We start from the raw sequence: 24,910 nt of genomic DNA, 5'->3' as shown, positions 1-24,910 counted from the left end.
GCTACTGTTGAAAAGTAGAAAAATTTAAGATAAAACGCAAAATCAGGATGATGCTTCTGATTTTGAGACCTCACCAACTTCGAACCAACACATGCACTACTATTGAAACGTGGAAAAACTTAAGATAAAACGCAAAACCCGGATGATATAATAATAATTTAATTAATGCACACAAATATATATATATATATATATATAAATGTAAGATTTTAATTTTTTAAAGATTTATTGATATTATACAACTCACCTAAGAATACTAATAAGGTTTTGTTAGAGAATGATACTCTTACGTATATACAAACACGTTATTCTCTTGTATGGCTTGGATAGCAAATATTACAATTTATTAGTAAATATATTAATTGCAACGAGAGATTTGAGAAAATATTAAAATAATATCAATTATGTTTTACGTAGCCCAATCTTGGGTTAATCAACATAAATCACGTGTATTCTTTCTTTTTATTAAGTATTACAACTCTCACACAAATATCTTTGAACAAAATCGAATATATTATTGTTAATGTTCCAAAAAAGAAATATATTCTCAGAAGGATGTGTCACACCAAACACAATACAAGTTTACAAATATAAATATTTGGCATTGATCATATCACTATAAAGAATCACTAATTGTCACCTGTATTTCTTCTAGCGTCCGTCCTTTAGTCTCCGGAACCATCTTTAATATGAACATACCAGTTGCCAAGTTAACTCCTGAGAAAATGAAAAATGTTCCTGCAGAGGTAAGGAAATTTGTGAGCATTCATATTTAACCAATGTTTCTCTCTTTAAAAAGTAGCTCACATTCGAAAACTGTGCACTTAAAGATCAAGAATAGATGAAAAGGGCATTCTCTCATAGACAAACGGACGATCCAAACGACGAAATATCATAACATGGAACAGTCGTCTCAGGAGCTGTATAGTGTAGAACAATCTATCTAGAGATTTTATTCCTATTTTAGAAGCATTGTAGTTCTAAGAAGCGAGATCATTCCAAGTTTGTTGATTTGCGGGGAGGGGGGGAACAAGCTTGATCCAGGGAGAACCAGCAAGGCTGTAAAATTGTAGAACAAGCATTCCATCCGTGGAACGCCTGTTTCATCGAACAAGTCTGAAGAATTTGAGTAAACTTGTAATTTGGGTTCCACTACAGAAAGGAAACCCCAGGTTATACAATGTAAATAATTTAAACTTATTTTCTTTAATGTTTAATAAATGAACGACAGTTTCGTGGACATAGACACATTAACAAACCACCCAAATTGTGTGTCTCTGGTGGATTGCATCGCCATAAATTTTCTCTTTAGTTGGTGTGCAACCTAATTCAATTTCTTTGAAGCTAAAATTCACGACAGTGTCTGTGGGCTTGTGAGAGAGAGAGAGAGGATAACCTGAAGGACTCCACTCCATCATGAAGTTGAAAGTGTAAGTCATAACCCAAGAGCATGACCAGCAGACAAAAGTCACCAGGCTCCCAGCTGTGGCCTTGACATTCATAGGAAATATCTGAAATGGAAAATACATCCTTGAATTCCTCTGCCTAGATTTCATAAATGATACAGGGCCTGGAATGAAGAATTCATTTACCTCGGACATTATAATCCAGGGAATTCCTGACATGCCTACAGAATTAGCTACACAAGCACCCTGTTATTGTGGAGATTAGTTGACACACAAAATAGAAAAATTATAATATAAAAGAATTAAATTTGAGTCTCTTTGATGGATTACCACGAAGCCAGATAGCGCTAAAATAGGAGTGAGGCTCTTCAGGCAGGCAAGTTCCTGTCCATCAAAATACTATTATGAATCCAACAAATGCTCCAGTATTTCGACTTACTGTCAAAATATAACCCACTTTGAATACATAATCCACTACAAATGCAGAATGGTTATATATATTCAACATCTCTTTTGACGAGTTATGTCCAATGCTCAGAATATTTTATTAGTAAGTCAGACTATTTGACCAGCATATTATAATGCAGACTATAAGAAAAATCAGCATTGATGAGTTAAGTGGAATGATGTTTAAAAAATTTGGACAACCTGGAAACAGAATGCCAATCCGACAAGGAATACGCAGACGCACATTCCACCAACTGAAATCTGCAAATATTTGGTAAACACTGCTTATTGAATTGTTAATGAACAACATGAAATGCCCGAAAAAAAAAAAAAAACAAAAGTCTTCTGCTATTCCAACCAGGAGGAGTGGTCTTCTCCCTGCTTTATCCATTAGTACGACTCCAACAACTGTTGCTGGAATCTGCAAAAGAAAAAATAAAATAAAATGTGTATATAATAGGGAATACAATTACAGAATCCAGATTTGATTATAATGAAGAGTCTGGCGACTACCGTTACGATAGCTATTACCCTACTTCCAAGGCTAGTGGGAATGCCTACGGAGAAATAAGATATTTGAATTAGCAATCTATTTTTTAAGTTCATGTATAAAATGACCAAATCCTGAAGGATAATTACCTGCTTTTTCTAATATACTACTGGCATAATAACACATACCACTAACTCCTGCTAGTTGCTGCAGGAACATGAGGCCAACTCCAATCTAAAAAGTTTTAATTCCATGGAAATATTAAGAAAATCGTGAAACCAAAAGGTGACAGACAGAGTTAGTTATAATTAGATAGGCTCACTATGAGATAATTTGTGTATCTCCTCTGCAACAACTCCAAAAATCTAGTTCTCGAGCCCTGGTGAAAGGTTACCAAATTTTCCTGCAAAACATTGAAAGATACTTGTAATTCCCTCAAGTTGAAATTGGCAATCGTCTATAAGGCGCAATGTATACAGTTCCTGCTCTCCAATCAGTGGACAGGGGCCTTGCTCTCCAGTGAGCAAGCGAGGGTGCAAGGGGCAACTTCCCCAAGCCCGTAAAGGTGTTTAACCCAACACGTGCTCCTTATCATGTAGCGATGGGGTGCTATCTGTTAACTAATGAAAAGCCGTTTTAAGATTTTCCAAAAGAATAAAAATCCTAACAGTCCTAATAGAGTTTGGTTTAAAGATGATAATCTTAATCTGTATAGATATATTGTTCAATGAGTATGTTAGCAATTATGTAGCAAATATACTCATTATGACAACAGAGAAAAATTATGAGTATACTTTTTCTTTACTTTGTGACTATTTGTTTTTTTAATCTGTACACACTCTCTAATCTATTTTCTACAATTAGAAAGGTAAAAAGTCAAAATATGCTCTTATATCAGCTGCTTCCTGAGAAATGTCAGCAATCTCTCCCCTGAGGCTTTGCAATGCCTTTTCAAACTCCCTTTCCCTACCAACTTTTAACTGCAGAAAATATACATGAATTTATCCTTTGTACTCAGAACTCCATTGTAAAACCACTCTCCAAACATTATCCTGAATTGAACTCACCAGCCATCTAGGAGACTCAGGGATGAAAAATAAAGTTACAATTTGCAACATGCAAGGAGTAGCCCCTGGAGAATGTGAGAAAAAGTGTCAATTTTGACTGAACTTGTTGCAGATTAAAGTAGCACAATACAGTAAAAAAATGTATTACCAAGTAGAGCCAATGTGCGCCAAGAAATGTCATTTCCAATGAAGAATACAAGTGAAAACCCGAACGTATTCATTAACTATACACTTAAAAAAAAATTAGAAGTTTGCACACAACAAATAGTGGTGGACCCAGAATTAAAATTTAGGAAGTCAAGATTGAATAAAAATAAACTATAAAAGGTTCAATAAAAGAAACAATGAAATTTAAGTGGCCAATGAAAAGATTAGAGGTTATATTAATATATTACATATACTAAGCTAATTTTTTTCCTTTTTAATCAAGAGAGGATAGCTGACTCTTCCTAACCTCCTAGGTCCGCCACTGCCAACGAATAACCTTTTTATTGAATTAAATTTTTTGTTACTTGAGTGAATGCGGTAAATACTCCTCGAAGATTTTTTGGTGTTATTTCGGCAATATATACAGGTACCTGTTTTAAAATGAAGAATGCACTTGTCATTAAGTAACACAACTAAATGATCAAATATGAAATGAAATGTGACACCCCTAGTTCAATCATATATCAACAAAGCAAAAAAGATATTGCATATGTATGGACATCTCACAACACTTGGAAATATTAATAAAATATTGATTAAATACCAACTTTTAGATTGTCAAAACACGTTTTAGGTTGTAAAGCTCAAAAACAAAACTGTGATGATCTAGATATCCAAAACGGTCTGAGGCAGACACAATAGTCAAGTTATTCTACCAAGATGTTCCATGATTAAAGGTTTTATCTGATAACTTGCCACATAAGAAATAAGTCCAATTCCAAACCCTATGGAAAGTCTTCCCAAATCCAGCCACAGAGCATCCTTGCAATGGAACAAGAATTAGATATCAATTTCATAATCATCTTATTGATGCAATACGGTGGAAATATGACTATGAAAAAGGACAGGAGAAACAAACAAAATTAAACCTTTCCGAACACTAGAGCAAACCAGCCAAGGGTACAAAATATTTGAGAGAAGAACATAGCCTGCTCAATGAGATCAGAAAGTTACACATAATGGAGAAAAATGGTTGAAGTTTATGGATCAGAGAAACTTGAACAAGACTTACAAGTCTCCTGCCTAATATATCAGCTATCCTGCCACTTAATATGGCACCTATCATTCCTCCAACAGTCATTACTGAACCAAAAACCGAATACTGCAGAATTCCGGACCAGGGTAAGCATGAAACAAACAAGGAAGTCAATCCAATATGCAGAATACTTTATAATCAAGCTGATACAATGTTAAAACCGGCATCTAGCAATAAATATGCAGAATATTTGTAGGCATGTGAATGAAAATATTCCAGTGCATTTCACTTTAATCTAATGATCTCTTAAACTCCTAGCTAAGGATGCCTGATATATTCTTGAGAACATGGATTTAAAAACCTGATTGGACTAGGGTGAACTGTGGTCCAATTGTTGGAACCATCCCGTTTGTTCTACCGTCAAGTTACCTTGGTAAAACCGATACGCTGATATCAGTTTCAACACCAAATTCATGATAAACAGTGTATTTAAAACGGATAATATATTAACTGTGTTAACGTATTAGATCATTGTGTTACAAATGATAGACGAATCGACATGGAGTTTCCTAAGGAGTGAATGTAGAAATATCTAGTTTGTGAGCTACTATGATAGTCTATGTATCCGAAGCAAATAATATATTGACCGAGCTATTGGATGGGGTTATTACAGTTGAACCAAACCCTTCACCAAATCATGCCTCTGCCTAGTAGATAGAAAGGAGGTGATAAAAGAGGAGAGTTGAAACAGTTAGTACTAACAGCTGCAATTGACAGGCCAAGGTCTTCCATAATGCCAGACTCAGCAGGTGATGAGTAACCCACCTGCAAAACAATCACAAACCGTTAATTTCAGTTAAAAATGGAGCGTATGGTTATGCTGCCGTCGAAAAATGGGTAGTCTCATATTTGCTGGCTGTAGAAGTGATCCACATATCAGGTCTATATAAAGGGCCCAAAATGTTGGGTTGGACTAAACCTCTCATGATCCAAAGGCCCAATCACCCACACAAGTCCAAACATTGCTTTAACAATTTTTGGACCGGGGAGGAATTAGAACGCGCTTTTACAAAGTCTTCCTCTTCTTAAAAGAGAGTCATCTCACGCTAAAATTTATGTTTGAAAGTTTGGATTGAGATCGGTTTATTTATCTATTCGAGTTAATGGTTATTTAGTCAGTTCACGTTGATATACTAAAAGACTTTCAAAATTTAAAGAATTCATTTTACCTAATAAGATTGAAATAATAATATTTGATGTACAAATAATAGATACAGACAGGAATAAATAAACTAACATATTATTATATAATTGAATGATTTAAAATTAAAAATAAAATAAGTAATTAAATTATTTAATCATATTATAACACGTTAAAATATTTTCTTCTATTACACATAATTCATACATATAACATCACTTGAATAGGAAAAAAAATGTTAAATATTTCATGATCGAAGACTTTGTAAAGTGAAATGTCACACTTCAGTTAAAGCATTAGGGTAAATATTTTGATGATGACACAGTACTGTCATGCATATAGTTTATAGGTTTATGTCGGCCAAAGGACTATTTCTTACTTAAATTTAGATGCATTTTTAAAATTATGTTTATGGGATTTGAAAAATCGAAAATCTCACTCATTCATTTAAAAACTAAGTTAGGAGTAAAATCGTTATCTAATAAAAAAACTTTTAAAATCTAAAGTTTTCTTACGTTTGTCGTTCTCAGTTTGAAAATCTCACAATTTCTCCTATTCAAAATTTGAAAAATCAACATTAGAAAAAATATTGATTTTTCAAATTTTAGATGAAAAAATTACAAGAATAAAAATAATAAAACTTTAATTTTTTCAATTTTTTATTAAATGATGATTTTATCTTTAATCTTAATTAAGATTTTAAACAGATGGATGAGACATTTAGTTTACCAAATCTCACTAGCGTAATTTTGAAAACGCACTTAAATTTTAGTGGAAAATAGACCTTTGGCAGGCATATGCCTGGTATTACATGCTCTACTTACAGCAAATCCATAGCAGAAGAAGCCACACACAGCTACCAAGGTGCTAAACACAAGCACTGCCGTGACAGATGAACGCGATGGCGGCAACGTGTTGCTGCAATCCATTCCGGTGGCATCTGGCTTTGATTCAAGCAAAGTTGCTTGCAGTCCTCCTTCTTCCAGGTTTTGTCTCTCCATTTCTTACTTGCTTTCTCTAGTTAGTGTTATGCAATATCTAGGCACGCCTTATTGTGAGTCCATTCTCTGGACTCATGGGTTCTAGCTTTATAATATTTTTTTCAGTGATTTGATTTTATATATTCATCAGGAATTGTACTTGTCCAATCAAAGAAGCTCTTATATATTTTGCTTAGGATCTTGATAATGATTTTATATTATTTTTCCAATGCTTTTTGACTTTCATGACACACAAAATCTTGGGGAAGTGGGAAATTAGGTTGCATAAGAAAGTTGAGCCCACACCACTTCATTTGAGACCTCACGAACCTCAAACCAACATTTACACCCTCCTGTTGAAACGTAGAAACAACCATTTGCAAACCTTATAGGGGAAAATATTGATTTTTCAAAATCTTTAATGAGAAAAATTATAAAATTTTTAAACTGAGAGGGATAAAAATAATAAAACCTTTAGTTTTTTTAATTTTTTATTAAATGATAATTTTATCTTTAATCTTAACTGAGATTTTAAACGGATGGATAAGACTAAATATGGTAATTTGGGTCTAATTTTAGAGGCTTCGACTTTCATCAACCTTAACGGGAGAAGATTCTTTGATAAAAACAAAAAAGAGGAGAAAGACAGGGATGAAAAAATCTCAGCAATCAGGGGCAGGTTGGGGATGGGGAGACATGTGTCCCCTCCCCGCCTCCATCCTCGTCCCTTTTATATTAATATATTTATTTAAAAGACTAATATGTTTTTTATAGTTTTGAATTATTTATGTTTTTCAAATTTATTTAAGTTTTTGTTATATATATTAAAGTAATTAATATATTATATTTGTTATATTTGAAATAGTGAGTTAATTTTAATTTTATTTAATTATATTATTTAATATATTTATATTGTGTTTAGAAAGTAAAAAAAAAAATTCTTTTTGCGGGTTCGGGGAGAGGAATTTTCCCTGTTAGGATAAAAAGGGGATGAGGAGGAGATTTTTCTTTGTGGAGAGGAGACGAAGAATCATTTTTATCCCCGTAACGGGAATGGAGATTGATATCCCCTATAAAGATGGAGATGGAGATTGAGATCCCCTTCTGGCCCCTCTTCATTGTCATTCCTAGATGAGACATTTGGTTTATCAAACATTACGAATGTGATTTTGAAATCGCACTTAAATTTTAGTGAAAAATACACCTTTGGCTGACGTATGCCTGGTATTACATGCTCTACTTACGGCAAATCCATAGCAGAAGAAGCCACACACAACCACCAAGGTGCTAAACACAAGCACTGTCGTTAGGGCTGGATTCGAGCCGAGCCGAGCTCGGCTCGCAGCCAGCTCGGGCTCGGCTCGGCTTTTTAAGGGCCGGCTCGAGTTCGGCTCGAGCTCGACTCGAGCCGAATTCGGCTCGACTCGAGTTCGGCTCGTTTTCAGCTCGGTTCGATAACGGCTCGGCTCGGCTCGTTTTTTATATCAAAACGATACCGTTTTGTATATATATATGGATCAAAACGACACCGTTTTGTATAAAAAAAATTTTAAAAAATATACCGAGCCAACCCGAGCCAGCTCGGGCTCGGCTCGAGCTCGATCGAGCCGAGCTGAGCTCGGCTTGTTTCGGGCTCGAATCCAGCCCTAACTGTTGTGATAGATGAACCACGCGATGGCGGCTAGAGATGGCAATTTGGACCCGATTTTAGGGGCCCCGACCCTAACGGGGAGGGGATTCCCCGATAAAAAAGGGGAAAGGGGATGGAGATGAAAAAAATCCCCGTAGTCGGGGAAGGGTCGGGGACGGGGATACATATGTCCCCGCCCTGCCCCCCCCCCCCCCCTCCTCCCCGCCCCACCCCGCCCCGCCCCTCCCCTCCCCTCCCCTCCCCGCCCCGGCCCGGCCCGGCCCGGCCCATCCCCACCCCACCCCACCCCTTCCCACCACTTAAATCTAATATATTAATATAATAATTTCTAAACTATTAAGTTCTAGAAATTTTTACATTATGATTTATTAAAATTATAACTTTAATTTTACTAATTTTTGAATGATCAATTATCAATTTTTACTAATTTTGTGAAGAGATTGATTATTGCATATTGTTAGATTTTATGAAAACTTTGTATTTGAACTAAAATAATAATGAATATTTTGTAGCTCTTGTAGCAAGTGATATTTTGGGAGAATATGATTTATTTTATTTATTGAAATACATAAAGGAATTAAAATTTATATTTACGGGTATAGAGAGGGGATTTTTCCCCGTGGGGACGGGGCGGGGATGGGGAGGGGATTTTTCCCCACGGGGACGGGGCGGGGATGGGGAGGGGATTTTTCTCCGCGGGGACGGGGAGGGGATGGAGAGGGGATTTTCCTTTGCGGGGAGGGGACGGAGATTATTTTTTATCCCCGTAACGGGGACAGGGCGGGGACGGGGATTGATATCCCCTCCCCGCCCCTCCCCATTGCCATCCCTAATGGCGGCAACGTGTTGCTGCAATCAATTCTGGTGCCATCTGGCTTTGATTCAAGCAAAGTTGCTTGCAGTCCTCCTTCCAGGTGTTGTCTCTCCATTTCTTACTTGCTTTCTCCTGTTAGTGTTATGCAATATCTAGGCACGCCTTATTTTGATTATCAAGTCCATTCTCTAGACTTCTTGGTTCTAGCTTTATAATATTTTTTTCAGTGATTTGATTTTAGCCCAAAAGACTTATCCCCACCAAGATATAGTGAATTCTCAAATTCTCACCAATCAATTTTCAAAAACATAAACACTCACCCATAATTTAAAAAACTAACATTTATCTTTCAAAATTAAGATAAGATTAAGAGTAAAATTGTTATTTAATAATAATATTTAACATTTATATCATTTTACCCTCTTAATCTAAAAAATTAATAATTTCGTCTAAAATTAAGTTTTAAAAAGTGAAATTTTACCCCCCACCTAGGGTTTCCAATTTTACCAACAAATTTCTGACCAATAATGGTCGATCCCTCTTTTTTTTGATGTCGTCTCTCTCTTTGGTGTTTAATATTAGATTAATTGGTACATTTTCATCAAGACAATAGAGATTTGATAGAGACTTGAAAGCTAGGGTTGAAGAGGTGACCAAAAATACATTACTAATAATATCTAAATTTGATATCAAAAAATTAAAACCCTTCGTCCAAACAAAATTGAATGACGACGACGATCTAAAAAAGATCGATTTTCTTGACTTCCTGGTTCTAGCTTTATAATATTTTTTTCAGTGATTTGATTTTATATATCACTCGGGAGATGTACTTGTCCAATCAAACAAGCTCTCCTCTATTTTGCTTAGGATCTTGATAATGATTTTATATTATTTTTCTAATGCTTTTTGACTTTCATGATCCGCAAAATCTTAGGGATGTGGAAATTAGGTTGCATAAGAAAGTTGAGCCCTCACCACTTCTGATTTTGAGACCTCACGAACCTCAAACTAACATTTACACCCTACTGTTGAAACGCAGAGAAAATAAAGATAAAACGCCATTATATATATATATATATATATATATATATATAATTTTTGTATATATAGGGTTGTGGGTTAAGTCAGAGCATTTGTAGGCTCGAGTTCGAATTGTTAGAGAAATTATGTGAATAATAAAATTATCTGTATATATTTTTAATAAAATTATATTTTTTTTAATATAATTGAGACATATGAATAATATATTATCATATAATGAAATGATTTTAAATTAAAAATAAAATAATATTTAATCATATGATAGTATATCATTTGTATACTTAAATTATGTACCAAAAGTATATATACGTAATATTACTCATATATTTTTTATACATAATTTGGGTATATGAATAGTTTTAAATTAAAAATAAAATAATACATAATCACATAATAACATATCATTTATATATTTAAATTATATATTAAATATGTATAAACGTAACATTGTTATTAAGTTAAACCCTTTAAATTATATATTTTTCAATTATTTGATATTCAAAGTTTGACGTTGGATTATATATGTGAATTTTAAAAGCTAGGGGGGATCAGAAGAAAATTTTCATTATAAGATATAAAAGTCTGAGATTCTAGACAACATAATTATGAAAAGTCTATCTGATATATTTGGCATTTCGGACATATTCTTTTGAAATTGCCAAATATTCATATCAGGGATTTTAACCGCAACAAGGCACCAAGTTCTTTCTTTCTCTCATTTATTCTTATGAAATTGTTGGACACGGCAGAGCAAACCCCTGATTATAAATTTGTTTCCAGCCCATCATATGATATATTGATTATCATTTCTTTTATTGTTTCTTTATTTTAATTAAAAAAAGACAATTTAATAAAACCAGTACTAAATTTAATCTAAGTCGAGTCAAACCAATTTGAGATCAATCGAATTAGTGCATAATATCACCAAAAGTTTGTTGACAACATAATGAACAATCCTATCAAGAGGTCGAATAGTATTGTTAAAAGACAAACCAATTGAACTTGATCTGGGTTGTCGGGCTGTGATCACTTCTGAAACATATAGCCCTACAAACTTCTAGCATTTAAGTTATCACAAAAAAGATATACTACTAATTAATGGTTTTCTGAATTTTTGTCCAGTGTTCGTCCTTTAGTCTCTGGAACCATTTAAAAAAAACATCGCCAAGTTAACTCCTAAGAAAATGAGATAGGATCCTGCAGTAATGTTGCAATTTGTGAGCTTCAATTTTTAACCAATTTGTGTGTTTGCGTTGTTATGTCTGAGAAAGAGATAAGAAGATAAACTGTAAAGCAATCTAGGTGGTTCATAAATATTTTACATTTCTCTTGTACTTTCTTGCTGTGAAATTTACTTAATAGCAATACAAAAAGTATTTTTTGATATGAGACCTATCTAAAGATATTACGTGAATTTATTTAAAGGTGTTACAAAGAGTATTTCTCGATGTGAAATTTACCTAAAAGTGTTACAAAAGTGTATAGTGGTATGAATGTTTAGAAATTTGATAAACCTGGAAATAGAATGCCAATCCCACAAGGAAGCAACATAAGCACATTCCACACTCTGAAATCTGCAAATATAGGCAGCATTGCTTATTGACTTGTTGTCATACAACATGTTCATAATGTTTACAACAAATTTTTCTGCCATTCTGACCATGAGGAGTGGTCTTCTTCTGGCTTTATCGAGCAATAGGACACCGACAGCTGCTGCTGGAAGCTGAAAAAATTGTCTTTACACAATAAGTACAATATGGAGAATCTCAAATTTGCTGATAAGAATCTAGCCACTACCTGTATGATGGCCAATGCTCTAGTTCCAATGCTGGTGTTTTTTCTTTTTCACTGCATAATCAATTGTCAACAATGTTGGCCACCAAAAACATGATCAGACCTCTCCCACCCCAAAAAACTAGCTCAAAGAATAAGACTTTCTCACATTTATATATACACACCAAACTTAATTTCCCAACTAATGTGAGATTCCTAATAATCCTCCTTTCAACCAGGCAGCCCACTCCAAATGGACTGGTACTACGGTGGGTTTGGAATTAGAGCCTCTATTACCACTTGTTAGGCCTTCAAAAGTGTTACTGAGCCCCTCTTATCCCAAAAGTTAGCTCAAGCAGAAAAGTTTTCACTTGCACTTACATGCCCACACCCAACCTGATTTGATTCCTAACAATCAATTATGTAAAAGAAATAAAGGATTATTTACCAGATTTTTTTACTACGGTACTTGTATAGTAGACCATACCACTAAACCCTGCTGGTTGTTGCAGAAGCATCAGGCAAACTCCAATCTGAACAGATTTTAAACCGAAAATATCAGGAAAAATTATGAAACTGGAAGGTCACAGACCGATTTATATTTAAGAGGCTGAGGCTCACAATTAATGAATTTGCGTATCTCCTTTGGAACAAATCTAGCCATCTGAGTCTTGTTGAGAGGTTTCAATGCAGTCCAACAATAAGAAAATACTAGTTATAGTTCTTTCCAGTTGAAGTTGAAGTCTCCAGTAAAAAAATTGTAGAGAAACATACTCTGATATCAACTGCTTCTTGAGAAATATCAGCTTTCTCTCCTCTGAGGTGCTTCAGAGATGTTTCAAACTCCTCTTTGCCTATTTTTTCCTGCGAAAGTAATACTTGTCTGCTGCACTTAGAAATCGATTAATCTTCAAACACTTCATTAGCTTCCTTATACAAATGTATTTCTACATTTTCTTCCTGGCGAGCCAGAGAGTTTGTAATCAATAAAACAAACACTTACACTCAAAACACTAAAGAGAAAGAACACATATGGTGGATTATATCCAATCGAATCAATATTATTTTAATATTTTCTTATCTTTCGAGTGGCTAAAAAAATGTATTTATTAATGAATTACTCCTATTTTTGAAAAAAACCTGCTATGATTTATATTACTTAGAGAAATTATAAACGGCTCTTGGTGGGTTAACCCCAAACAACTTACGGGCTTGGGGGCACTGCTCTCTACACCTTGCTTGCTCACCAGGGAGCAGGACCTTATATGCATTACCATAACATCTTATAGACAAAGCGGTTGTTGGTTCCAACAGTCTCCCAGCATTAACTTATATTTTGGAGAATTGAATTCATCAGCCATCTAGGAGACTCGGGAATGAAAAACAAAAAACAAAACTTGTAGCAGGCAAGGAATAGCCCCAGCAGAAAAATGAGAGAAAGTGTCAATTTGAACTGAAAACTGCTTTGAAAATGAATGAAACGCTAGGCAATAAACAAATAAACCATTACCAACTAGAGCCAATGCACGCCAGGAAATGAGATTTCTAATGAAACATACCAGCGAGCAGCCGCATGTGGCCATCAGCTATACATTTAAAAATTAAAAATCAGAAATCTGTAGTTAAAAAAGCAACCCTATTGATTAATTGTTTAAGTTACCTGATTGAATGTTGTAAATACTCGAATATCTTTTGGTGCTATTTCTGCACTATATACAGGTACCTGAATTTGATTGAAGAAAACCATTCAAGTGACACAACTAGATGATCAAACATGGATTGAAAATTTAAGAATTTGATGTAACTTACCACATAACTAATAAGCCCTATTTCAATTCCTATAGAAAGTCTTCCCGAATCCAGCCACAAGGCATTCTTGCAATGCAACAAGAATCAAAATATCAGGCTGATAATTGTTTTACTTATGCCAAGATATTGAAACTTGTAGCAACATGACACGACTTAGCGGTTTAACACTTCATAACACTCAAGCAAATCAAGCAAAAATTTGAGCCAGTCAATTTAGTAGAGTAAGAGAGGTGCGACTTGTGGTAGAGTAAGAGAGGTGCGACTTGTGGTAGAGCAAGAAGCTAGTGCAACCAAGGGAACTCTTGTCAAGCAAAGAGAGGCACGACCTTTGGAAGACAAGGCGAGAAGAAGCAGGTGCGACCTGGCAGACTAGTCCAACAAAAGCAGACAAGGAAGAGGTATTGTATACGCGTTGTTACCAACCTTTGATAAGGGTTTGCATATAAAAGTTGTATAAGTGTATAAAAACAGAGAGAAAGAGAGCAGATGAGAGGCACACATGAGAGAATAAAGAGGAAGATTGAATGTGAGAATTCAAGTGTATGAGCTCTGGTTTTGTAATCAATCTGCAAGAAAACTCTCTAATATTTTCACTGGCATATTAATATCATGTAACTGAAGGAAAAAGGAACGAAACCTCAGCGAAAGCAATTGCGAACCAGCCAAAGATACAGAATATATCAGAGAACCACATAGCCTGTTTCATGGAATCAACAAGTTACATAATGTAGAAAATAATAGTTGAAATTTTGGACTTGGAATGAGAACAACTTGAAGGGCTTACACATCTCCTGCCTAATATATCAGCTATCCTGCCACTTAGTATGGCTCCTATTTTCCCTCCAACAGTCATTATTGAACCAATAACTGAATCTGCACAATTCATCTTCAGGGTAAGCATAAAAATCAGATAAGGAAATCAATCCAATGCAGAAGACTTCATAATTAAGTTGATAAAATGTTAAGAATGGACTAGGAGAAACAAGGTGGTTTATGTAGCAATGCATTGTATTTGAAAAACTAATAATGTTTATGCATGTTAAATGAAAATGGTCCAATACATGTAGCTTTCACAGTAACATCTTGGTTCTATATCTCTATCAACTATTAAGAGATTGTTAAGTGATGAAGTTTTCTCTCATACTTATATGCCAATACTCAACTCAACTAAGGCAGAGTTCCTAACAATCCTTTAATCATACTCATCTCAAAATTGCTATTAAACCTCTCTGGCCCCTAAAGCAAACTCAAGGAATGAGGTTTTTGCACACCCAACTCAATTTCCAACCAATGAAAGATTCTCAACTATTTTGGAGCTCACTAGATATTTAAGCAAACTTCTATTGTCGATCACAAACGATTTGAGATATATATATATATATATATATATATATGCTCATGTCTTCCTCGTTATGTCAATCTAAGATTTACATAATGTCTTTCATTATAAGTAATATTATAACACATACAGATAAATATGTGTTTGTGTTAGTTTGAAACAGAATGATAAGAATAAGTCTGAAAGCATTAGTACTAACAGCTGCAACAGAGAGGCTCAGGTCTTGCATGATGCCAGATTCAGCAGGTGATGAGTAACCTATCTGCAAAACAATCACGAACCGTTAATTTTAGTCAAAGGTCAGCTGATCTTGGCTTTCGTTTCATTAAAAAGAAAATATCTCATGTTAACTGGCAGAAGAAATAATCCACACATGGATACAAGGCCTGTTGATGAGTGCCTCAAAATGTTGGCTTTGGAGTAAACCTCCATGGGCCTGTATGGGCTTTCCTTTTTTTAAAAATCAACCAAAGATTGTTCTCTTTCAGAATTTTGGATTTTTCTGAATATTTTCCTTACTTGAATTGCCAGTCAATGATCCACAGAAATACCTGCAGTGATTTTGTGTGGAAACTTTTTTTTTTTTTAAGTTTTATTGAGTGGGGAATAAAGTGAATCTGTCTAATCTGATGGACAGGGTTGGATTCATTCCAAGTTGAACTAAATCTTCAAATCGAATTTATAATATTAAATTCGAACTCATTTAAGTTGATAAACAGTAATATTGGTTAAGAAGTCGAGGACTATCCATGAGATGAACATTATTGTCAGAGAAATAACCAATATTGTTAACAGACAGAGTTCACAGGTCACTGTTATTCGATCTATTGTCCACTATATTTACTAAAATGTAATAAGAAGCTTATCTGCTGATTAGTCATGTAGTCCATACTGAAGAGGTGAAGCCTCTGCACCATATGACCTAATCACTCTCCTACTATCACAAATTGCTTTCCACTTTCTATATTTAGATGACCATCGATCTTGAATCTTGCTAGATGAACACTAAAAAAGTGAAAGTACTTACCATATGTTTCACATCATTTAATATTTCGAAAGTTAAGTTTATTCATTCTAATGTTAAGACCTCACTTACTAAAAACCCAACATTACACTCTAAATATTTAAATGGAAATAAAAACTATCGATGATAAGATATTATACGATTAAGTGATTTTAAATTAAAGATAAAATAATATATAAGTACATATAGACCTGTCACCATTAGTATATAAATTAATACTCATTATTAATATACTCAATCGTACAAACAAAATTTAACTTATCCCATCTATGTTACTATTTATTATACTAGGCTTAAAGAATTTGATATGCATTATATAAATTATATAATCTGTCATCGAAACTGCATTGTGTAGTGGATTAAAAATTATTCTGTCAGGAAAACTATTTTATTGTTTGCACCAGAAAATAGCTGCAAATTGGGAAATTGCGCAGTTTTAGACGAAATTAACATCTAAACTGCAGCATATATTCATCCATCTGAATTGCCAGAAAATGGAAAAATAATGGAGGGATCGGCTGCTGAACTCTATTCAATTAAAATCCTGAAAGTGTACGCAACGAGCCAATGATTTGACAACAAATAAATAATTGGTTGTTCACTTTTTTTTTCCTCCAATTTTGAAGCAGAAAGTTGTTGCACATGATTTGACAGGTTGGTCTTACAACAAACCAACAGTCAGCTTAATCCAGAGCTTGGAAAGTTAGCATTTGTGTGAAGGAAGTGTACTGTGGTTGATATTTTCGGAATTCCACTATTATGGAAATGGAGCTTTACTTTGTAGAGTAGAACATGGTTAATTGTTAAGAAACCCAGAGAAAACAAATAGCAAAAAAGCATAAATAGGTGAAAACCCCAATTTAGGAGAAACCACGTCCAGATAATTGACAACATTTTCATAATGAACCAAGAAAATTACAAGTTGAACAAGCAGAAAAAATTATTTCAAAATAATTAATGAACATAAAATATCAACATCCTAGGTACCTCTTTTGGGTGGAATGATGAATTGGAAAGGTACACAGATTGAACTTTTTGACCTATAATTCTTAATTGCAACCAGAAGTCAAATTTAAACAATCTTCCAGGGCTTTGATGCTGACTGGCAGGAGAGATTTGGGTGATATCTCTCGGGGAACACTTTTCAGGATTACAGTCCCACTGAACTCTCAAAGCTGTTGAAGCCCGAGTACACAATAAACATACTGTGATTTGGTTGTTATATGTATATAGAGAATTGCAGGCTCTCCATATAAACTCTAGGTCATGTTTACTTTGAATGGATCTGTATTCACATTGTTTGAATTGATGACCACTTCGTAAATAAGATATAATGCAGTTGCACATGGGTTCCACTGCCCGGTCAAGGAGTTGGGAGCGAGGGACAAAGGTAGCACCTTAGGCTTGCAAGCAATTTGGGCTCAACCTATGTAAAGTCATTTTAAGGTTTCCCAAGAAATTAGAATCCTAATAGAGTTTGTCATGACTAATAATAATTTGAGTATCAAAACACATCATTCTTTTATATGAATGAAATATCAATTTATTAACAAATACATTCGTTATAACAAGAGAAGAAATATAAAACAACTAAGATAAATCCTACACGTTCTTTTTTCTTTAATGTTTGTTTACTTTGTTGATTCCAAACACTCTTTAGTTTGTTCACACAGAATCTGGTTCCAGCACTTTCAAAACATTGATTGAAATATGAAGAACCAAAGCTGAAAACTGTTTTTATTGATTGTGATAATATGAACTGCAGTTGATCATTAGAACAAACGAAAATGCAGGATATATACAATCCAAGAATAATCCAACTCACCTAAATCAAAAATACTCTTAAAGCTAAAATCAGACATAATTCTAAGAGCTTTTTTAATTCTTTTTCATTCTGTCTTTTTTTTTTTAAAAAAATAATCTGATCTTATTGCAGAAAACCCAAATTCTCTCTCTCTCTTTTCTGTTGAACATCAATGTAGGATACATCAATGTCTCCAAATGGTCTGCAATGTGTTCATCTTAATGGCTACCATTCATCATTGATTCTTGTATTTCTTCTAATGTTCGACCCTTGGTTTCTGGCACCAGCTTTGCAATGAAAAGAACACCAAGAGCACATATGCCACCATATATAAAGAAGACTCCTGAAATAATGTAAAATCGAACATCTCAGCAAATTCAAGTCAAAATATGTTGGCCCAAAAGTGTTATTAGGTCTCTCTCACCCTATTAGGTCATCAAACTAACACCACTCACAACAAACTCAAACTCTCCCAAACCAAGCGAAGAGTGAAGGGATCAAAACCTCCCTTTAAACTTTAAGCTTTGATACGATTTGTTAGGTCTATATGAAAAGTGTTATTGGTCTCTTCCACCCCAAAAATTAACTTGAGGGATGAGGTTTTTTCTCCCACTTAGATTCCTACACCAACTCAATTCCCAACCAATGTGGGATTCCTAACAAAATAATACTAGTACTTGTACGCTTTCATAAAACAAGTGACTTCCCATGTGGTTTAGACATTCATCAAAAACTTTCCCTTCTGAATTTTTCAAATCGCAGTTTTCTGATTAATTCAAAACCACTAGGATCTGTTTATTCTACTGAGAATGAGAGAAAGAAGTCGACAATAAGGGAGGCATCACCTGATTGGCTCCAATCAAATAAATAGCTGAAAGTGTAGGAAACAAGCCAGGATCCAAGCCAACTGACAAGGACAACAAGGCTTCCGGCCGGACCCTTAATGTTTATGGGAAAAATCTGAAACAACAAACAATTCCAACATTTAGCACAAATAATTAAGTTTTGCTTGTCTCAGAAGCTTGGAAAATATTATGCATTACCTCAGACATTATAATCCAGGGTATTCCTCCTAGACCAAGCTGAAGAAGTCCCAAATACACCTGATTTTCAGAATCAAACAAACAATGAGATCCTGGATAACATAAATAAGGGCCAAGAAAACATATGCGTAAAAACATGCTGCATACCAATACACCGATAAGGGCCAAGGAAGCTGTGAGCTCCCTCTCAGCGCCAAGGTCCTGCCCATGGAAGAAAGTCATTACCAGATAGAGCAGGCAAAGGAAAAGAGTAGCAGCTGGCAGGCAGAGGCCGGGGAGATGAAGTAAAGCAGTGAATGTATAAAATATTTGCAATAAACCAAACCTTAAATAGATATGCCGATCCTGTAATGAAACAACCGAAGCAAGATCCTACAGTGGAAATCTGCAATAATTTGTAGAATTCAGCATTATTTTTAGTTGTTGATTATCTACATTACCTTAAACATATAAAATGCTAGTTCATGCTGACCAGTAACATCGGTCGCCTTCCAGCCTTGTCTATCAAGAGAATTCCCAAAACAGTTGTTACAATCTGCAGAAGAATATCAACTATAGCTGAGTTTAAATATAGAAACAACACATATAGCTGGAATTACACATATTGAGGCAGAAGACAACCTGAACAACAGATGCCGCTATGGTACCAATCTTGCTCGGAAAGCCTATTGTGAAATAATAAAAATTAGAAGTTTAGTCATATGTCAACATTCCAAATCATTCACATAGTTTACCTGCATCCTCAAAAATGGTGCTTGCATAGAAGACAAAAGCATAGAGTCCCCCAAATCGTTGGAATACAATCAGGCCGACTCCAACCTGAAACAGTTTTGATATATGAACAAATCAAATAAGGAATAAATGGACTACTGGCTGCTGCAAGATTTGGATGAATGAAGTATAAGGCTTACAATGAGTGTATAAAGATATTTTCGTTGGAACATGTTGAAAAATCCACCTTCTGACATCTGCGTAAGATATTCTGTATATTCCTGTCAATTCAAGAACAAAATCCTGTCTCATATCTGAATCTAAACTGAGAAAGTAATTTGAAAATTTTTTAATAAATGTATCTCTCAGATGAAGCTCAGAAAAAGTTACTCATGAAACATCTGAAATTTTACTTTGATTTCAGCCGCTTCTGGAGCAACATCAGCATCCGGTCCCCTCAGGCGCTGCAGAGAATCTTCAAACTCTTTCATTTTACCTATATTTGCCTGCAGACAATTGCACTCATTCTTTTAGCATATTACTCAACGAGATAACCAGACACTTCTCATAACCAGCCATCCGAAGGCGCAACGGCCTACTTATTGGACATTCTCCCACCCAAAAAGTTGGTTCAAGGGGTGAGATTTTCCTTTGTACTTCTACAATAACAGCTATCAATGTGGGACAACCCAACTAGCGTATATTATGATAATTTGGTATAACTAAGTAGATATTGTTTGTTTGCATTCAATGCATCATTAATAAAAGACAACACATCTAGTTCATTTGCTGGCAGTAATATATGACGATATTGCTAAAAATTTGGAATTCTATTTATATCTGAATTAATTCTAAGTCAGACTTACCAGCCATCTGGGGGACTCTGGAATGAAGAATAGGCAAGGAAGTTGTATTAGTCCTGGAACAATTCCTGCAAGTAAAATCACACACAAACTAATTTAGTTTATGAAGCAACCTAGGCATCATTTTATTAGAATCAAATACAAGAGCTTGTCGAAGTGACCTATAAAAGCCAAGATTTGCCAGTTGACAATAGAACCGAAGAGAAAGGCCAAAGATTGGCCTAAACCCATAAACAACTGCAATATAGAACCATGCAAATACCTAAACAAACTTGACCATCAACAAAATAAGAAGGAACCATTCATCAGAAGAAATAAATTTGAATGGGGACATTTATATACCGGATTTAGGGCAGTAAAAGCTCCCCTAACATGTTTAGGAGAAATTTCTGCAACATATATGGGAACCTGGATGACAATAGATTGCAGTAAGAACACTGTAAATTCAGATTTGAAGAGAATGAAGTGATATAGGAAGCTTAGAGATAATAATTACGCAATAAGAAGTAAGTCCAATTCCACATCCCAATATAAATCTTCCCAAGTCTAGCCATGTTGCATCCTGTCAACAAGCATGGAAAATTTTGTTATTTTCAAACCACATTGATCTGTTAAAGAAAGCTCAAAGAACATAACATGCATAGCAATTACAAGGCTGTTCAAAATGCTACTTCAGGTAAAGAACTTGGTGGGGAAGGTCTAAAAAAAGGTGACTCAAAGAATTACTTATTACTTAAAAGATCTCAAAACAAAGGAACAAGTGTTACATGATCAAGGAATCGGCATTCCAATCAGTGTAATTCAAAATAAGGTTGTTTCTAAGCTAGGAACAGGGTTTCAAGCATCGTAACAACTGTTCCACATATTTGTTTTTGGTCGTACCAAAAATCCTTAGTGGCTCTCTAGCAAAACCGGTCAGTCCAAACATGTCTGTGGCATCTGAATTGTGAGAAGCAGAATGGGAAGTCAAATGAAGCCATTCCACACAAAACGACCAAGATTCAAGAGTAGAACGGGTATCACATCAATGGAACAACTATTCCATTGGGGGTTGAAGAATTTTATTTGGGCATTCTTGTATCAATTACTCTGATTACCAACTATATAAGGGAAACTCTAATATTCAGTTCATGTAAAGGAAACTCTAATATTCGGTTCCGTAAACTTAAGCACATTTCTGAATTTGTTCTTTATTTAGTGTACAATTCCCATTCAATATCTTTCAACACAACAAAGAGAAGGAAAGAGGAGAAACCTTGGCGAATATCATTAAAACCCAACCAGCTATGCAGATCAATTCCGAAATTCCCATTGCCTGTGTTTTTACAACATCAATCATATTAATCACTGATAAATAACTAATGGGAAAAAATAAAATTATGAACTCTGAGATCCGAAAGCTTACCCATCTTCGTCCAATGAAGTCTGCAATTCTCCCACTTATCACCGCTCCCAGCATTGCTCCTATTGTCAATATAGAGCTGAAAACAGCATACTGAAAAATGTACAAGCAGAATGAATCAGTATCTGTGAAATATTCTACAAAAAGCTTCTACTTAAAAACAAATTTCATATCATGTCTTGCCCTTTGACTTAAATGGTCCTGCTGTAAGTCTGAACTTTCCACATCACCAAGACCATTTTTGTATTCAACAATAGTAATGTTACAACTTTAAGTTTTTGATCAACTAAGGAAATCTCATATCAACACAACACCCTATATAATTAGGGGCCATATGGTTTGCGGCATCCCACATTGTAGGTATGATAAGACAAGATTCATTAAACAGCCGTGAATTCCTACACTGTCGTGTTTTAGGTTTTGATACTCGAAAACAAAACCTTTCCAGAGCCATTCCGCGTGTGTTTTCCTTATTAATATACCAATATTTTCAGAAGAGATCCCAAGTATGTATGAATCGTTTTGGATTATAAAATCAAAAAAATTAGAACTAAGAATTCCCGACACTCAAAAAAACACAGAACCCGTATAGCATTTTTGAGGCCAGAGAGAACACTCAAAAGAAAAAGATGTTGAATTATTTCCTGAAATGACATTAAAGTTGACTTTCACAACAGCTGGAGCTAATTAAGAGACAACCTTACTGTCATCATATAAAAATCCCAAAAAAAAAATAAATTAAATTAATCATATATAATGAGTTTTGACTAGTAAGCAGCAGATCTATTTTAGGAATAAAATAAAATATTAAATTGCTCTTTAAAGCAAACGTTGAAAGACAGGTATGCAAAATTCGTTAAAAAAATAAAAAAGAAAAAGAGATGAAGACGAAATGGGTTCTGAAACTTGCCTGTGCCGTCGTCAGGCCAAGGTCGTCAACTATTCCGGACTCAGCGGGCGATGAATATCCCACCTGCAAATCAAAACATTCATCTTCTTCAAGCTTAGGCCAGGTTTTAATATAAATAATTGATGTTCAGTTTAATATGATTAAACTTACGGCATGTCCATAAACGTAAGAGCCGCATACGGCAACCACGCTGCTGAAAATAAGCTTGGAAGTGACAGGCCCAGAAGGCTCATCTGGCAGCAGTGGTTCACTATGAAAGCTATGAATGGAGACACCACTTTTCATAATGAACGAACTCGTTAGTAACCCTTCTGCCATTTTGAGTATCTGCAAGAGAAGAGACAAAAAGAAAGAAGCAGAAAGAGAAAGAAATTAAGGAGAGGCCTGGACGTCAGTTCGTTGAGCTAAATTTCTCTTGCCGATTTCATATGTATGAATGTATATTTAAGAATAGGTGAGAAGAGCATCAAGTTTAATAAACGTTGATTGGTCTTCATGCCACGTGAATGTGCTTTCAGAAAGGCCAAACGAAGTATTCCCACCCAAGGGTTTTGGGCAACAGAATCAATTGGTTTTAATGGTAAAACTCTTCTTTAATCAATATTATATTAAAACTCATAAAATCTAACATCTTTTTTTTAGTTTAAAAAATTTATAATTTTTTAATATTAAATTTTAAAAATTTTTTTTTTTTTGTTATGTTTCAGTTTTTCTAGTATTCTCTCTCTCTTATCGTCAGATTCTTTTTTTTCTAGATCTCACTCTCTTCAAAGATATTTTTAATATTTCAATTATGATTTTTCAATCAAAAAACGAGTGATAAATCTAAATAAAACACTCATTATCACGCTCTCATTTTCAACCAACGAGAATTATTTGTGTTTGTGAGCTTTGGGTTGAGTCCTTGAAGTTTATTTTCGATTGACGATACCCATTTTCACTAGGAGGAACATCATAGTTTCTAAGTTTTTTTCATAAACCGATCAATTTACTCACAACATCGTGGGTTTTCTTATTAATTAGGGTTTTTTTGTCTATCAAAGAGAATAGTAGAAGTTGTCAATGTTATTTGTGAAAATGATGAAAACAGGGTACAAGTGTAAGGTTTCTAAACTATAAAAGCGATTATAAAATAAAATCTTAAATAATATAAAATCATAAAATAAAAATAATATAATAATTTTTAATTAAATTAATAGATTTTAATAATAAATAAATTTGTAAAATTTTTTAAATTAATAAATATCAATTTGAAAATTCAACCAACATTAGGTGAGAATTATTTTATTTGAAGAGAAGATCAACTTTTTCAATCTGGAATTTTCAGAAACAGAAATGCTTTGTGGAAGAAGACAAGATGTACCATTCTGACGAACCTGCACATAGAACACGAAGGGAGGGGAGCAATCAACAGGTTCAAGCTGGTAGTTGAGTTGGAGACAAGCCAGAGCCCTCTCTGATTTTTTCTTATAGGATTTTAGGTACAAGAAACATCCGGAGTGGAATTAGCTGAATTGAATCTATGGTCAAGATTTGTGGCCTTCTTATGTATTTTTTGGTATAAATCAATGTATCGTCCTTTAAAACAGGTTGCTTTTGCCTTGGTTTTCTTCCCCCGGTAAATTAACAGCAACTTTGGTTTCTTCTAGATGGCCTATCCAATGGTGTCCAGACACTTGTACTCTACACAAAATTAAGTGGATTCATTAGAGCGTTCCTAGTCAATTGAGATAAAGATGGGCAGTTCATCTTTATCACTTTTATTTTTTTTATTTATTGATAATAAAAGTTATAATATTTTTTTATTTTTAATTAATAATAATTTGATAAGTATTATAAAATTATAAAAGTAACCATGATTTTATTATAATTATATTTTTATTTATTAATTTTATAAAATAAAAATATTTTATTTTAAATTAATATAATAAATAATATAAAAAATATTTTAA

General features: G+C 34.3%; 3 protein-coding genes across 5 annotated transcripts; all 3 read right to left on the bottom strand.

Annotated features, from left to right (window-relative positions):
* Positions 1-535: 535 nt before the first annotated feature.
* LOC123208916 (sugar transporter ESL1-like) lies at positions 536-6,842 on the bottom strand. Its single transcript, XM_044626557.1, has 18 exons — positions 6,619-6,842; positions 5,356-5,418; positions 4,630-4,719; positions 4,487-4,546; positions 4,314-4,379; positions 3,923-3,988; positions 3,559-3,634; positions 3,411-3,475; positions 3,231-3,323; positions 2,666-2,746; positions 2,493-2,577; positions 2,367-2,410; positions 2,212-2,274; positions 2,055-2,114; positions 1,737-1,790; positions 1,593-1,652; positions 1,397-1,511; positions 536-738 (listed from the first exon to the last, which is right to left on the bottom strand). The coding sequence occupies exons 1-18, from the start codon at positions 6,793-6,795 to the stop codon at positions 617-619; spliced, it is 1,440 nt and encodes a 479-aa protein (XP_044482492.1). The 5' UTR covers positions 6,796-6,842; the 3' UTR covers positions 536-616.
* A 4,781-nt stretch (positions 6,843-11,623) lies between these two features.
* LOC123208912 (sugar transporter ESL1-like) lies at positions 11,624-15,528 on the bottom strand. Of its 2 annotated transcripts, XR_006500865.1 has the most exons (7): positions 15,401-15,528; positions 14,647-14,735; positions 13,863-14,559; positions 13,714-13,776; positions 12,675-13,639; positions 12,078-12,586; positions 11,624-12,003 (listed from the first exon to the last, which is right to left on the bottom strand). XR_006500865.1 is itself a non-coding variant. In XM_044626553.1 (6 exons), the coding sequence occupies exons 2-6, from the start codon at positions 14,713-14,715 to the stop codon at positions 13,415-13,417; spliced, it is 483 nt and encodes a 160-aa protein (XP_044482488.1). In that variant the 5' UTR covers positions 14,716-14,735; positions 15,401-15,528; the 3' UTR covers positions 12,918-13,414. The 2 variants fall into 2 exon arrangements, 1 of the variants encoding a protein (XP_044482488.1); XM_044626553.1 differs by lacking the exons at positions 11,624-12,003; positions 12,078-12,586 and having other exon boundaries at positions 12,918-13,639; positions 13,863-13,928; positions 14,500-14,559.
* Positions 15,529-17,928: 2,400 nt separating this feature from the next.
* On the bottom strand, positions 17,929-24,485 carry LOC123209700 (sugar transporter ERD6-like 5). 2 transcript variants are annotated; one of them, XM_044627827.1, is made up of 19 exons: positions 24,335-24,485; positions 23,109-23,285; positions 22,959-23,021; positions 22,052-22,141; positions 21,902-21,961; positions 21,143-21,208; positions 20,989-21,054; positions 20,808-20,883; positions 20,650-20,714; positions 20,197-20,289; positions 19,984-20,064; positions 19,807-19,891; positions 19,694-19,737; positions 19,545-19,607; positions 19,398-19,457; positions 19,220-19,273; positions 19,073-19,132; positions 18,875-18,989; positions 17,929-18,372 (listed from the first exon to the last, which is right to left on the bottom strand). In XM_044627827.1, exons 2-19 carry the CDS (start codon positions 23,274-23,276, stop codon positions 18,248-18,250), a joined length of 1,434 nt encoding a protein of 477 aa, XP_044483762.1. In that variant the 5' UTR covers positions 23,277-23,285; positions 24,335-24,485; the 3' UTR covers positions 17,929-18,247. The 2 variants fall into 2 exon arrangements, with proteins under 2 accessions (XP_044483762.1, XP_044483761.1); XM_044627826.1 differs by lacking the exon at positions 24,335-24,485 and having other exon boundaries at positions 23,109-23,517.
* Between the last annotated feature and the right edge of the window lie 425 nt (positions 24,486-24,910).

This window comes from Mangifera indica, chromosome 2 (genome assembly GCF_011075055.1).
Source record: "Mangifera indica cultivar Alphonso chromosome 2, CATAS_Mindica_2.1, whole genome shotgun sequence".
Taxonomy (NCBI): domain Eukaryota; kingdom Viridiplantae; phylum Streptophyta; class Magnoliopsida; order Sapindales; family Anacardiaceae; genus Mangifera; species Mangifera indica.
The sequence above is the reverse complement of the archived record's forward strand: the minus strand, read 5'-3'. Positions and strand labels throughout refer to the sequence as shown.